This window comes from Trachinotus anak, unplaced genomic scaffold (genome assembly GCF_046630095.1).
Source record: "Trachinotus anak isolate AG129_WGS33_773 ecotype Australia unplaced genomic scaffold, CSIRO_AGI_Tana_v1 ptg000032l, whole genome shotgun sequence".
In the NCBI taxonomy this organism is placed as follows: domain Eukaryota; kingdom Metazoa; phylum Chordata; class Actinopteri; order Carangiformes; family Carangidae; genus Trachinotus; species Trachinotus anak.
Genome location: NW_027273883.1, coordinates 4123486 through 4139946, shown reverse-complemented (window position 1 = coordinate 4139946; position 16461 = coordinate 4123486). Strand labels below are relative to the sequence as shown.

Here is a 16461-nt window from a genome sequence, read left to right as displayed (position 1 = left end):
ATACTGCACAACCTGTCAGCCGGGCTTAGAGCTCTGCTTTTGTGCAGGCTCGTGTGTTTGTGTGCGCGTGTCTGTGCGGTTGTCTTACTAAATGCTTGACGTTTTATGAATTAAATGAAGTTGACGTGCATATTATGCACACTAATACCTCGATAATCTTGAACAGTTGACGAGGCAACTTGCCCTGTCAACAGCCTGTTAAGTCATTTAGTCAATCAACTTCACATTAACTGTTAACAATTTTGACAACTGATTGATGGTTTAAGTCATTTAAGAAGCAAAATGACAAACTTTAGCTCACTCCAACTTTACAAATTTGCTGCTTTTCTGTGTTTAATATTATTGTTAATGGCCATTGTAAAAACCTTTTTAGGAACAAACTATTAGGACATGATGTGTCTGGAATGTGTGCATTTTTCACTATTTGTCTGACATTTTGTCGACTAAACAAAATAAATTAACCAGGTAGTTAATGAAAATAGTCTTTATAGTCAAAGCATGATGAAGACCACTATTCCTGTAATGTAACAGTGAAATATTTTACTGCTTGGACAGAATATTAAGCTTCTTTTTCATATTGGAAGCTACAAGGAAATTTGAGAATATTACATCATGTCATTATATTTTTCCAGAGCCAGTGTTAATTAGATTTAGGATATACCATGCAAGTAAAAAAGTGGCTAACCCGACATTTAAAAAAACACTTGAATGTAAATAGCAACTACTACCGACTAAAACATTTTCATTGATCATGATTGTGAGGAAGTGAGTTTGATCAGTCATTCATTTCTATGTTAATGTAACAGCCAATCACAATGCAGATAATATCTCACATGACTTTTTGTAGGTTACTGCTATCTGATAAACAGTGGCACCAACAGTAACAAGGGACAGCAAACAGAAAAGAAAAACCACCAGCTGTTTTCAATGTACGATTTAAATAACTCTAAATACCAGCAAATTAGATTGTAGGACGTGTTGTTGCTCATAGTTTTAATTGTGTATGAAACACTGTAGAAAACATGGATGTAGCATCTGTGATGTCCCAAATGATCTAGGAGGTTTTGAGGTCTGGATTGGGATCAGCGTTTGCTGCCATCTTGGCGACTACTGAAACCACAAAATCCAAATTTTGGCAAATGGAAGGAGCCATGATGGAGCAGAGGAGGGATGAGCGAGTGGCAGCCACATAGAGTATGATAGGCTGAGAGCTGTCAATCAAACAAAAACTACTAAATGAAACTCCCTTTGATCTAAATATTTTTCTTGAATCTTTCTTATTTTTCTTGAATATAAAACTTATAAATGCTCATTCAGACACACCTAAATATTGAACAGAAATTTAGGGCTAAAGCCAACAATTATTTTTACTCTTGATTAACTTGCCAAGTTTTTTTTATTATTAACACTTATTTTAAATCATTATTATTTATTATTTTGTTTTTTTTCACTTATTTTTAAGGACAATGCCAAAAATCCACTTGTAGTTCTGCTGTTGGTAATCTAGCGCCACCATCAGCTCAAAATTTAATATTTTTATAATTTATTTCGGTAGTTGGGACAAAATACAAAAATACTAAACTAATGACATTCCCCTTAGCCTCAGCTGTACTTTGTGTTTAGTGCTTATTAGTAAAAGCTTGCATGCTAACGAGCTAAAATAAGGTAGTGGCTATGTGAACATTATACCTGCTAAATGTCAGAATGCAAGCATTGTTAGCATGTTAGCATTTAGCTCAAACACACATGTGCTTAAGTATAGCCTCACAGAGCAGCTAGTTTTGCTGAAGACTAAAAACATCTACATGGAAATTCCAACAGTTTTTCACCATCATTAGCTTCCAGTCTTGGTGGCTTCCTCTCAATATGAAATATTTAATATGTGTAATAGCAAAGTTGCTTGAACCATACTGAATTTCTCTCTTAAAAATACAACCCAGTTTAGAGTCTCACTGTGCAACACAGGTCTGAAATCACTGCCAGTGACACTGTGAAGCCTTGAAACAGGTCACAGCGTTTTGAAAAATGAAAGAACCTACAAAATGATAGTTTGATGATTCGCAGTAGTGTTGTCCTCCTCCTCCTCATTTTTACCTGACTTCAGGTGTCATTCATCATATCAGTCTTCAGCCTAGCTGAGGTCTCCCTCCTCTCTCCACCACCAAGCAACAGTCCATCTAGATTCCACCCTCTCTCCTCCCAGCAAACACTGTTTAAACAACCCGGTAAACATGTCTGTCTTCATTCATTACCCTGCTTCTCATCATGATCAAGCCTCCCGATTTAATGAGGCAAATAGATATTTCTGCGGTGATTGTCTCGCTCTCCCACAAAGTATTAAGACTATTAAATGGACACATCTGTTTTTAATTAGGAGCTAAAGTCACCTCGACGCTGCCTTCCATGTTAATGGACTCTGATTCCATCAAGGCTCCCTCAGCCTGACAAACAATGCAGCACAGTGTGGTTTGCAGTAAACAAAGGGCCGAGAATGTGATAAGTGAGGATGGACGGGGATATTGATACTCAGTCGAGACAAAGATAATCCACTTCCCCTTAAAAGTCCTCACATTACTTGAAATGTCTATATCTCATATTAATCACAAAGGATTGATAATGAGGATGATATATGCTCATTCAAGTATTGATGTTTTAGTAGCTGAAAAAAATAAGGTTATAAGAGGTCAAAGATGTATTGACATTAGTGAATCAGTGAAATTATCCGGTCAGAGTCCTGTGTTCTGGTCCCTCTGCATGTTAAGACTTAAATTCTTTATATAAATAAACTTACACCTGAATCACATTTGTCTGGCCAAGCTGGCTCTGACAAAAAAGATGTAAAATATATCAACAAATCCTTCCCTCATGCATAAAGATTCAAAGGAGGCAAACATCTCATATTTTCTGTTTTAGTAAAAAAAAAATCTAATTGCATTGAGCTTTAATGAATTTCAGGTTGTATCTGTAGAGGCTCTTTCTTTGAGAGGACTGATGGTTGAAGAGTTTCACTTTTGTTACCATCACAGTAAAAAGTTTCAAGTCCCAGTTTACGCATGTTTGCATATGAAAACAAGCTGCTCTGTTACTCTCAAAGGCAAAGTTTGAAACGTCAAAAAAAAAAAAAAAAAAAAAAAAGGTGTCACCTGACGCCCCAGGGATTCAGTGTTCCTCCCTTCCCGTGAGCCTCAGCGCCTGCCAGCATTTACATACAGCATTTCATAGTAAAGGTTCATTTCTCACTTATTTTTTATTTATTTATTTTTTTAAAGAAAGTGCCATATGCTCACAGCGCCACTACAGTGTTTCCGCACAGAGGGGAGCTGCAGTGCATTGTGGGAGCGGGTTACTGCATTCCCCTGGCATGGAGACGAAAAGGAAGTGGGCAGGTGTGATACTCCGGGAGGCAGCTCCCAGCAGAATAAGACATGATTAGATGGAAAACTCTTGAGCAGCTTCAGGGGAAAGAGACGGAGGCGGCGAGTCTCTGAGCTCGACCTGCCATCTAGTGGAAATCATATTTATGTGCACATTTAGATTTAAATTACAGATCATTTTCTGTTCTTTATTACAAGTATTTTTTACAATACCGCACAAACATGAGCAGTAGAGCCTTTGTTTTGGCTCCCAGTGGGCTCCAATGTTCATGAAGGATCAGTTTCAGGACAAACTTTTATAAGTTTTACAACAAGGCAATTCAGGTCGCGTTAGTAGAAGACAGGGTTGATGATGATGTGCAGCAGCATCTGAAATGTGCTGATTCTGGCCTCTGCTCACCTGCGAAACAGCAAACATTAAACATTAAAACAGGTCATGGCTTTACTTAGAATAGGAAATGCTGTGTGGACAAGGTGCAGTTGATGTGTGCAGCTGTGCTTAAGTGTATGTCTCCCCAGTGACTGCACTACACTTACAGTACTCCTGCTTGACCACTAGGTGGCAGCAGACGACCACTTTAAAGTACATATTTCCCCAGATAACATTTTTAGAGCCTGTGTCAAGGGAAACCTCTTAGGCATGTCTCTCTGTTTATCATAAATATTTAAATGCAGTTGATGTGAGCCACACGAAACCTCACAATACGTTTCCTCTTCTGTGAGAAAATGTGAGCATCAGTTTTTTTTAAGTGGCCACTTGACTGTAAGAACTCTTAAGATCATTACTGCATAAACATACACTTGATGCTCTTGTCACAAATTCACTCCTCAGCTTCATGTCTAGAGCACTACATCCAACTAAAGGCGGGGGGGGGGGGGCATAATAAAAGCATAATAATCTTGTGATGAGTGTGAAGTGTGAAAAGGAGAAATGAATGTTAGAGCCATGTAAAGTAATTCAGACACAGCGTCTGAGTGGAAGCTTCAGACAAAGCAAAACTGACAGCTGAAGAAAATTCAATTGTCCAGTCAGTTATGAAAGACCTCGGCAAGGACAATTGTCGATGTTCAACCACAAAAGCTCTCAGGTATGATGAGTGCTGACAATGTCACTGAAGGGGAGACGGCAAGATTTATAAAAGTGTGGAAGGGAACATTTAGTTGTTGAGATAATAGCTGAAGGACTTTCACGCTCAGCCACACTGTTTATATCTGTTGTGCAAACAGTTTTGTGCACTTCCTCATTTTCTCTCTCTTAACAAATGGTTATTGTATCATACCGTTTCTCCTCTCTTTCTGACCCCCCCCCTCTTAGGTTTTTTCCCCTTCAAACAATGGATCATAACTCAGACAGGAACCAGCTGCTTCAGCAATTACATCAATATCTGTCCCAGAGTTTATTGGTTCGCCGACCACTCTAATCAAGTCAAAGGAAAGGAGGCGATCCCTCTTCGTAACGGATAGCTCACCCTCAATCTGCTTTGATTGAGAATGGATGTCATTCCTCAGCCATTAGTGCTGTAGCGTACAATGTTCCTCTTAACCATTACATCCCGGCAAGGCGAGCATGAGTTATGGTGTCAGGCGTACAGGCAGCTCCGGGCTGCTGCGGAGAAATCAGCCGCTCGGATCCTGCCAACGTGCCTCTGAGCAAGCCAGGCGAGACGAATGGCCTCAGTGACCGCAGAGTTACATCAGCCGCTGTCACTTCATGTACTTTAGTGACTGTATTGTGCGAGAAGAAGGCGCCATTATGTGGCAGAGAGAGGCAGAGTATAGTCTAGAGTTTGTTTGGGGAGCTGGTGAGGGGAAGCAAAATCCTGACAGCGCAGCCATGGCTCCAGTCCAAACAGAGCCACAATGCTCAATGGCAAGAACAAGTCGTTATTGTGTCACGCGCTGAGAAATACTGTGGGCTGCAGTGTGACATTGTCCTAAACAAGAGGTCATTCAATACCACTTCCTTCCCGAAACCTCTGCCAGTTTGACGTACGCACTTTTTTAGCAGCAGCGCCGATCAGATGCTTTTTTTTTTTTTTTTTAAGATATTTTTTGCCTTTATTGACAGGACAGTAGAGAGTGAATTTGTTGGGTTTATTTTGGACAAATGGCGCTATAGGTTCATCTGTTAAAGGGATAGGTCAATATGTTTCGAAATGTGCTTAATTGGGGAACTGGAGCTGGGAGGCTAGAAGTAGAGGTAAAAAGCTAGTCTGGCTATGTCTGAGGTTAAAAAAATATACTGAAAAACACTTTTTAAAGCCGACTGATTAATATGTTTGAAGTTGGGGATATCATTGAATTTTGACTGTTGGTCAGACAAATAATTTGAAGACTCACCCTTTACTCTGGGAAATTGTAATGGGCATTTTTCAGTATTTTCTGACATTTTAAAGACCATTGGTTCTCAAACTTCTTCACGTCAAAGACCCCTAAACTGAGACAAATTAGACCACGGTCCCCATCTGATAAGATCTTTGCTTCTAGATGTTTTATTATTGAGTGTTTGAAACCCATGACCAAAATAGTTAAACATTCTGTCATTGTGTTATTCATGGATGGAATTATAGTGAAAATAAATGATTCCTCTTTTTGCTGGGAACCTGCAGGAACCCCCTCAAGGACCCCTGTGGCTCCCTTGACCTCACTTTGAGAACCAGTCCTCACAATTTGTCAGAAAATAATCAACTGATTAAATGATAATGAAAAATGGGCTGCAGGCCAGCAATGAATTGTTTGGCCTGAACAGTAAAAGAATGTAATTCACAATTGGCCAGAGTTCAATGTGATGTATGCCAATGTCTTGTTTTGTGCGAGCAACAGACCGAAAACCTGGAAAATATTCACATGTCAATGTCAATGAATTTTTTGGACCTTTTGCTTTAAAAATAGCCTAAAGGGTTATTAGATTAGTAGCCAATTGAATTTCTGTTGATCGACTTATCAAATAATTGACTAATTGTTTAATCTCTAAATGAAAATATCAGGGATTGCAAAAGCATGTGTAGAGTCTAAGATTCATGACATTTCAGTTTGAGCTCTGAATCCCCATCTAAAGACCGTAGCTGTAACCAAAAAGTATTAAAACCACGAAACATTGGTAAATAAATATGAAAACACCTGCTGATTTCCTTTCACAGTGTGAAACACTGGTTGGTCAGACTGAACCTGTTCAATGTCACTTTGACAACATTAAAACTAAAACCCTTTGCTGAGGACATAAAACACTTGATGGTTTAACAAGGCAACTTGTAAAACATAGTGCCCTGGCTATTGGTGGTATAAATTTTCCTTCCATTAGGAATCTCTTGAGATGAGCATGCCAAACAGTATCTCATCCTTCCAGCTGAAGGAAACAGTGTTAAATGGCTGCTGTATTATCCACGGCAGCTGCCCAATATCTAAGACATTCCTCTCTGCCTCTGAAAGAAAAGGCCTGTCTTTCAGCCTTAAGACGAGCCCTGTGAGCATGTCTGCGTTTAGTGAAGCTCCTCTGAACACTGCTTGTATATACCTCCTCTATCTCTCCTTTAGCTGCGCCGTGGGGCTCATGACTCGGTCATGATCGTGGCAACGCTCAATCTGCAGCAAAGACACTAAGTGCTGCTGAAGAGCAACCGCTTGCTTTCCACAAAGGGGGAAGACGGCGCTGTGGGACAGGCAGTTTAGTGACTAGCAGAGCATGAAATATTCACTAACAAAAGATGTGAAGGGTGGAAAAGGTAACTCTGCCACAGCATATGTTATTGATGTACATCAGGCCTGGATGCCTGGAGGCGAGGAGACTTTTGAGCAGAAGGCACAGGAACAAACTGCAGATGTAGACGTTTGCAGTGATTTTCAAGTAACTTGGCTGGTTTCATACGTTATTAAAGCATTTCTGTCTCCCTATATCTAATAATGAGTATAATGGATCTGCAGAAGGTTGTTAAAAGTTGTTGGTCAATGTAGATGTATTCTGGTCTGTGTTTCATTGTGGAGTAAAACTGTCCCTTCCCACTGTCATTTTCAGCTCGACAAACACTACATGAAGAAGCTGCAGTATTTTTTTTTATAAAAATCACATTAGTTCTGATCTTTTCACGATCTGTTTGGTCTCTGTCAACTTGTGTTGTCATCTTTGTTAGGAAATATTTAGGGTTGCAACAATACTCATTTCATGATAAATAATTTTCTGATTATTTTCTTAAATCATTCAGTTTATACAATGTAAGAAAGTAGTAAAAAAAAAAAAAAAAAAAGAAAACATCCCAGGTACTGACTGATGGCTTCAGGGGTCTTGTTTTGTCCAAAAACCAAAAGATATTCAGTAGAAATAATAGAAATAATAAGAATAATAATGAAAGAGATATATCGACTGTCAAGATAGTTGCGGATTATTAGTATTATTATAATTTGCAGATCAACTTATTGATTAATAAAGTAATCATTGCAATTCTAAAAATATTACTTTTGCTGTTTGTATCAACACTGATGAGGAGGAAAGCTGTTACAGATGTGTGTGTGTGTAGCAAAGGTCTATTGATGAGGCTGTGGTCGCTGATAGAGCTCAGTTATTGTTTATTTAAAAGCCCAATCAGAAGTTGTTTGACTTAAAGAAATGACGCACAAACCTCTCCATTGATTCTAAATCTGGATGTTTGATAGAAATACTGAACCCACTCAGAGTGATGAAATCTTTTTGTCTAAAACAGCTGTGGACTAAAACAATCAAAACTAATTTAATCAAGATGTCTGTAACCTTAGCTAAAAATGATGGGCTTTGTCAACTCCATGTACAAACTATGCACATGTTTAGATACCACCACTGGTAGCAGAAAGACATCAGTCCACACCACAGTTTGCTCTTTTTTTCCTTGTGTTATGCTTGAGCAGTGATGAACTGCTGGATATCACATGTCAGCATCTGTCTGTTTGGGGCTTATTTTCCATAGATGCAGAAAACGGAGATAATCAGCCATAAATAACCACTGACTGAAAACCACATTCATCCACTATACCACGTGGCAGCTGGGGCCACTTATGACATAATACTTTTATTTACTTATTCTAACAGCTGTTTAATCGTTTCAGGCATTTTACAAGCATCAGTGGCAAACATTTACTGATCTCGGCTTCTCAAGAGTTTTTTGTTTATATACAGTTGTATGAAATAGTTTGGGCAACCTGTTGCAAATTCTAACTGTTAATGTAGTATGACTATTTATTTCACAAACTTCAAAAAATAGAAAAAAAATTAATTAATTGTAATTGTTGCATGTAGAAAAAGTTTAGGCAACTCAGAACTTAGTATTTGACGAATACTGCAGCTTGCAAACGCTTCCTGCAGATCTCATCAAGCTCTGAGGTATTTTTAGGCTGTTGCACACACAGCATGTTAAAGATCTACACACAGATGTTCACTGATGTTAAAGACAGGGGACTATGAGGGGCCATGTGGTTTGCTTTAGATTATCGTCCTCTTGTAGAAGCCAGCCTCTTCTCATGTTCACTTTCTTGACTGACTGCAGGACATTTGCAGATACGTAGTGGAATCGCATCAAAAAGACACATTTGTCTTTTTGATGCAAGTCTTTGCAGTTTCTAAACTCTATAACTGCCTGATCCTTTTACTGTGGGGAAATGAAGCCTTTGCTATCATTTTCCATTGTTTTGATGATTTACCCCACTGACTCGCCTCTGAGGTCACTGGCTGCACTACGCACTTTCACATGGACCCACTGCTGGGCTTAAATGTCACTTCACTCCCGGCTGATGAGGTCGGATAAGAGGCCACGTATCTGCGATGAAAACAGCGCATTCAGGGGAGGGATCGGAGGACGGATCAATAACCTGAGGAAACAAGTGAGGAAGAGGAGGAGAAGGAGAAGAAAGTGGGTGTTAAAGAGAGGGAGGGATGCAGGTTGAGTGCGATGCATTCACTAACCTCTGCTCCATTTGGGACCTCATCTGTAAAAGGTATCTGGAGTCTGTCATTGTGTGTCGACCCCGTTTGGCTGCAGAGATCTCCAGCAGCAGTGACACAAACTGCCCTGCCAGCAGTGGAGCTGCCACAGAATACAAAGACATCCACTTAGATGATCTTAACAGAAAGCGTCCTCACTGACAGCCTGTGCTGCACGGCCCTTTTGTTTTACACCTTGTCCAAACATTTCTCTCACAGCTCGTTTGAGTGCCACAACTCGGCTGTAAACACCCACATGATGATTTAAGCTCAAACACAACGCTCAGGACCAGACACATCCATCCGTCCATCCATTCATCTTCACAGCGCTGCTGTAACTTGCTTCTGGGAATGTGCGAGTCCTTAAAGTGGCGACAAGGCCTCGTCCGCTGTCTGTGACGCTGCTCATTAATTCCAGTCGATGTTTACTGTACAAACCCTCCACAATGACTCTTGTATTGTTTGAAGCGCCGCTGTTTAAGAGCTCAAACCTTTACAAGTGCATCATACCGTCTGCTTTCCCAATACCCAAGTTTGACACATTGAGGCGTATGTTTTGACATCAGCCTGTATTATTACACTGTCACATTTCAAGTGATGTAGCTTTTCAACAAAGCGCACTTCTCACTTCAAGTTTGTTAAACTAAACCTGCACTTTTGCCACAAGCAGTGTTTGGATAAATCAAGTTGTAAGTTACAAGAAATGATCTGTTGACGAGTCGGTTGTTTGAAAAACCGAGAAACATTAGAGAAAGACCTGCGGCACTGACGTTACAGAACAATGTTCCCACTGGGGATCATTAGACAATCTATGGCTTCAAAAGCGTAAACAGAAACCCTCAATTCGAACTCTCCTATGGCCAATAAAATCCATTTCACTTTATCAACATTCTGTTACATATTAACACTCATCAAAAAAGCTCTTTAAGAGTGCATTAGAGGACCGTTCTGGTGAGTTTACATGTTCCTCACGCACATCTAGCTGATTGCAGAACCGTCCGTTGAGGCGAGAGAGCAGCAGCAGCAGTCTTGTGCATGTATGTTTGCACAGCTTATCGGTCAGTGATAGAACAGGTAGGCTTTTAACCTGAGATAAGAGAGATCATAAAGGTTAACTTCCATTTCAAAAAAAAAAAAAAAAATGAAGAGTTTGGTGATTGCTTTTAAAGAAACAAATTGGGTCAGTTGCAGCTTATATTAACTTTTCATTCTTTTCGTACAAATTTAGTTCATTATCTCAGATCCACAGGCAAATCTCTCGACTGTTCCAGGTCTGGATTGATGTCAAATCATGATCAAGCATTTGCCGTCATGGGCCCTGAACGTAATGCTCACCAGTAACTATACAGCTGTCATGTTCGTAAAATGGTGCCTGCTTTTGCATGTTACCTCTGTGTGTGTGTGTGTGTGTGTGTGTGTGTGTGTGTGTGTGTGTGTGTGTGTGTGTGTGTGTGTGTGTGTGTGTGTGTGTGTGTGTGTGTGTGTGTGTGTGTGTGTGTGTGTGTGTGTGTGTGTGTGCTGGAGGCAGATTCATCATCCATCTAAAGCAAGCTGAAGCTTTATTTCCCCAGGCTCCCTCTGATCCACTCAATGTGCAGGGAGCTGATCGATACTGATGCCTGTGTTCCTCCAGCTTTGGAAAAACAGCTGAGAGAGTCAGGACTAGGTGTCTCTGTCCTTAAAATAAATAATCACATTCTCACATTCTCATGTGGCCTTGCAGCAAACATGGCTAATACTTTTTTTTTTTTTTTTTTTTTGCATTACATGCGGTACTAATCTTGGGTAATATTTTGGATTTTCGGCACTTGGCTGTAATGTTCTAATTCAGAGTGACTTGGAATAAGAGCAGCAGGGGACTGAGCTCTGACTGCTGGATTAGAAACTAATATTCAGGCCTGGAAGAGTCAAAGCCAAAGGGAGTGGAAGAAAAATATGTGAAATACTCCTTTGACCCAAGAGTGATTGTCTTGTGCTTTCAGTAAGAGCGAGTGACTCAGTGAGACACTGGGATGTGAATTACTTAACATAGGGGCCTATAATGGGGAAGCAGGGAGTAACCACAGTGCTGACTGGAGCAGGAAGGTCAGTCCAACACTGTACAGCCTGAAGGGAGGAGGGAGCTGCAGAGTTGGGGCCGAGAGGAGCGTTGACCGGGTTGCTACAGGGGGCAGATGATGGGATTTCACAGACGTAACTGTGGAGTGTTGGAGAAATCTGCAGTTTTTTGACCAGGGTCAAATCTGTTTTGTCATTAGAAGATATAAAGTGATGAAAAACAACATTACTTATTCAGATAGATTAATTACACAGCACATCAGTCACAGTCTATCCAATATTGTTTATTCAGAGGTTTTATTGTTTTCATTTTTTTTTTTTTTTCTTGGACTTGACAGATAAGGAGATGAGACAGGTGATACAGCTGAAATGCTTCTTTTTTCATCTTCTTTTCAATTATAAATACGTCGACTTGCACAGCACTGAGGTTCAGACAGTGTTTGTTATTGGTCGTGTGGTCTGCAGGATGTGTGGATAATATTTAAAACCAAAGGGCACAACATTGTGAGCATGAGGAGGTGGGGGGGTGTTAGAGACACAGACTAACATTTTACAAAATGCTTGAGCTTCATTTAACAGTCCAACTACGTGGCAACAGGAGATTAAGAATTCCTGCATGTTCGAAAAAGTCCAATAATTGATTTCTTGCTGGTAATCAATATATTGACTAAATAAATGTTGAGCACATGCCCCAAAAAATCCACAAAAAGGCAAGACTTGAATGAAATAACATCAGTTTACTTTTTTAGGGCCCATGTTTACAGATTAAGCCTTTAACAGAGTATCTGCTGGACCAGGTTTTTGTCTGTGAGCGTCTTTTTGTCCTTATTGAAAGTTAATTTACTGCTTCTGCATAAGTCTAAACAGTTAATTGTTACATCATCAAAATAGAAATTTTAAAAAGTGCAATTTTCTACTTGCAAAAGCCTCCATTTTAATTATGACTAACATAAACAACAGTGTCTTCACAAGCTGAAACAGGCAAAAGTGGGTGACTGTTGATTTCTTCAGATATAATGATGAGTGTTGGTGACAGATTCACTTGCTGAAGTTGAATTGACAAACACGAAAAAATAAACTCTTGGCAATTTGTAGTTTATAAGTTCTCTGCTTTCTGGTCTATTGCTTCTGCTCAGGCAAAAATAGTTTGGTTGATGCAGACACACCACTCTGTGCTAGATGTCTGAAAAGAGATAGGCTGCTCTACAGAAATGATAGTTGTTGAGTGGAACAGACAGTTGTTATTTTAAACAAGAACTAATCTGAACACCTTAAAACATCTGTATCTGCACGTCTGGGGTTTACAATACTCGTCAGAAAAACTGCAGCGATGTGTTGATTGATGGATTACAAGAAAACTGATAAGCAGCTTTTTTGATCATTGATTAATCATTCAGGTTAAAAAGAAAAAGAAGAAAAATCTGATGATTAAATCTTTGCTTGGTCTTGCATCTTTGTGATTATATATTTTTGGGTTGCAGATGTCACTTTGTGCACTTGGATGTTTTTTGATGCTTTATAGACAAAGCGATAACCATGATTTCAGAAAAATATTCCAAAGATTAATTGATAATGGAAATGATAAGTTTGCCATCAGGGGCCGCAACTAATCATTTTCAAGTCTCGTTTATGCAATAATTAGTAAGAAAGTAAATTGTTTTCTAGTATGAAATTTTAATTGGAGACACTGTTGTGGACTGTTAAATGACTAGCAAGCCAGAGGCATATTAAAAGACAAAACTCTTCTCAATTTGTACTTGCTACAGTAGGTTTTAGTTAGCAGTAATGAAGCACAATTAAATCACAGGGTAATTGTGGATCAATTACTACTGTCACCAGGAATGGTTATGAAGCTATTATTACTCTGAAGTTCATATCCTTCTCAACCATCTCACCAGACCTGAGTTGAAATTCTTGTTGTGACTCATTTGACTTGCCAGGCAGACAGGAGCCGCTTGAGCTGTGTGTGAGGAGCTAATCCTGCACAGTGGTTCCTCAAACATAATCTCAAAACGCTGCATGTGGATGATTTTTGCATTAAACAGAGACAAACTGCACGATGAAACATAGCAAAGCCCAGGAGTACTAGAGAGGGAAACATCTTTATATGATTAACAGCTTAAACTGCACATTTAAAATGAAGCTATAGTCTTTGTTTTTGTGCATGACCTCCCATTCAAAGTCTAATATTCGGACGTGTCACGTTGGTTTCCTGATTCAGTGACTCTGCTCAGGAGGATATCAGAACCAAACGATAGGACATAAACAAGGGAAAGAGTTTTCAAACCAGCCAGAGTTCATTTCTCATCAGGGTGTTTTAAACTACAGTAGAAATGGAAAAATAAAAACACATCAACCATCTGCCTCTTTTTATGGGTTGCAGACTTTTAAAAGTAACAGTAAAATGAAACGCACCGGTAGAATACAACATAAAGTTAATGCTCTTTTAGCAAGTTGAAATGGGAGGACCATGCTGTAAAACTAAAGGCCTAGTATATTTCCAAATGAAATGCTAAAACATGAAAATGTGTCAACGTCCAGACTGTTTTTGAGTGCACGTTATGAACATCCAGTTGTGGTTCCTTCTCATGCAGTTGCTGGTTGTGATTTTTGAGACTGTTGTTGTTTGCATCGAACAAACAGTATGAATACATTCTCTTATCTGTCCTTCTGTCTCCACGTTTTAGTGCCAACCCTCCTTATCAGATATCTACAGACAAATAAAATTTGTTTCTCCACAGACATGTTCATATATCTTTTATAAAATAAATCTCATATTTCCAAGTATACAATAATAAAATGATGCACTCTGCAGAAAAAAGGTAACAGGAAACTCCATATATACATAGTATATTATACTATTTTGGCAGACAAGAACACGGACAAGTTCAGTATTGTAAACAACTCTTTACTCTCATTCGTTACGTTTCCTTCTTCGTTCACTTCTTCTGTTTCCTTCTCGTCCCGACTGCTTCCTCTGTCCTGTTACATTCATTGCTCCAGAAAATTGTGCTTTAAGAAATCTCTTACGACATTCCAAGGGCTCCGTTTCTTTTTGTCTCCTCGGGTAACACCCCTTGCCGCTGAGTAGAAGTGCACCGTTTCTGAACAGTAGTAATGTCTGTATCGGTCACGTGGCTGGTAGTTCACTAGGCCTTCCCAGCTCACCCAGGATGAGAAACAGGGTCAGACTGAAGAATGGAGGGTAACAAACCTCTGCATTGGGACTGCAGATGAAGAGATTTGAGTTCTATGTTTGGGAAAGTTATCAGGGTCATTTATGTTTGGCACAAATCATCTGCTTTTGTACATTTTCTCCTTTTCAACACTTTTCCTAAAGGCCATTCTTGCTGGATGCTTAGATTCAGCAATTACATGACAACTTCACGTCATATCTCGGCAGCACCAGCATCATCAAATGTTTACTAAGACCCTCACACACTTTTCCAGCCTGCAGTACCACGCCTGAATATTTTAAGACTTAGAAATAATGAGAGCTATTTTCCAGAAGCTTAAGTGGAGACCTTCTGTGATCTGAACTTGGGTAGGATTTGTGTCCTAAAGAAGTGGTGACATTTTACTGATGATTACAAGGCAGAGGTCTCTAAGAGGTTACAGCTGTGCTTGGGGTACAGGAATGTAGTTGATGGAATGTGGAAAAACACTGTGTAGAGCGATGGTGCCAGGGTAAAGCCACACAGAGAGAGGGAGCTTTGGGTTTTGAGCTCAGGAGGCAGGAACAGAGTAGAGGTCTGAACGTGGGTGCCAGGAGAGTACCAGAGCAGGACTGCAGCTCTTCAGTTATCCTCGTCAGTGAGCTCCTCCTCAGCAGTGGCCTTCTCGGGAATGGCCTCTAGGCTACGTCTGCTCTTGGACTCAGAGCCAGAGGAGCTGCCCGCTGCTCCGCCTTTACTCAGGTTACAGGTGAGCACAGCATAGTGGATCTGCTTGAGGTTCTCCTGGACTTCACTCCTGGCGTGCTTCAGTAAGTCTGCCTGGCCCTGAGGGGGTAAAGATCACAGCGTCAGAGCGCTGGAGGTTAGAGCAGCGTAGTACAGGAGCCATGAAGGCAAGCCAGTGTTTCTGAATGTAATTTAATTATCAGAAATTTACACCCTTTTTTTTTAATCAGTATTTCCCAATTGGTTAACAATAATTTTCAGTTGTAATAATTACTAATTATTCTATTAATGTGACCTGAGATACATATTTTTTTGAGGAAGCTGAGTTCAAGAGCTGCAGACAACTTGGCAAAGCTGTAAGAAATGTGTTTAAACCCTTTTCAAACATAAACCTGGTCATGTAGACATGATGGCAATTCTACATCTGTCTCATGTTTGCACAGCGCCTGAGTCACTTTCACATAAAGGTCACAGCAGAGTTGTTATTAGCACCATCTGAATTAAATGCTGTTATGTTAAGGTAAAGGCCACAACAGGTCAAGGTTAAATACACAGATTAAATGTACATCTTAAGCACTTCAATTAATTAATCATTTCATTTGCATCCTTTATGCATAAAGAAAGAACCGTTTAAAAAAAAGCAGATTCACAATTTTAAAATCACTGTTTTAAAACATTGCCTATGTGAACATTGAAACAGGCTTTTGCATTTGAGTTGAGTAATGGGGGACAAAGCACTTGCTGATGATAACAGCAGCTTAGGAAATATCCTCTTTAGATGACTAACTCTAAGTTAGTCCTTGTCCCTCCGGTGAAACTCAACATGAAAACTGTCTAAAGAAATATTAAATATAGATGAGGAAAGGATCTTTTAATGGTTAATGATGGGCACCAGGCTATTGCTTTAAGACATGCTTGAAAAAATGTGAATTGATCCTTTAATAAAGAAGATAAAAGAGGAAATGAGGAGATTCTTTTCAGGTCAGCCTATAAAAACTACTTTTTACCACAGGATGGGGCAAAAGTGGTTAAGGAGAGGAAATTAGTGCCCTCATGCCACCACGATTATTATTAATTATCAGACAAGCAGTCCCCCTATTTATACTTTCACTTTAAATTGTGCCAACTGAGTGATTTGATTTGATGAATCTCAAGGAAATATTTAACATCCTGTTGTCATATG

The 16461-nt window shown here is 39.6% G+C and overlaps 1 protein-coding gene and 1 long non-coding RNA gene across 2 annotated transcripts in view; one reads left to right on the top strand and one right to left on the bottom strand.

Annotated features, from left to right (window-relative positions):
* LOC139613179 (uncharacterized) overlaps positions 1-10176 on the top strand; it is a 36915-nt gene extending 26739 nt beyond the window's left edge. Inside the window, exon 4 of the long non-coding RNA XR_011686694.1 lies at positions 7387-10176. This is a non-coding gene — a long non-coding RNA (uncharacterized lncRNA). The remainder of the gene's footprint in view (positions 1-7386) is intronic.
* Positions 10177-11639: 1463 nt separating this feature from the next.
* The window catches only part of LOC139613175 (inactive phospholipase C-like protein 2), a 40235-nt gene continuing 35413 nt past the window's right edge, over positions 11640-16461 (bottom strand). Inside the window, exon 7 of the mRNA XM_071469586.1 lies at positions 11640-15377. Within this exon, the coding sequence (XP_071325687.1) occupies positions 15174-15377 (204 nt within the window). The 3' untranslated portion in view covers positions 11640-15173. The remainder of the gene's footprint in view (positions 15378-16461) is intronic.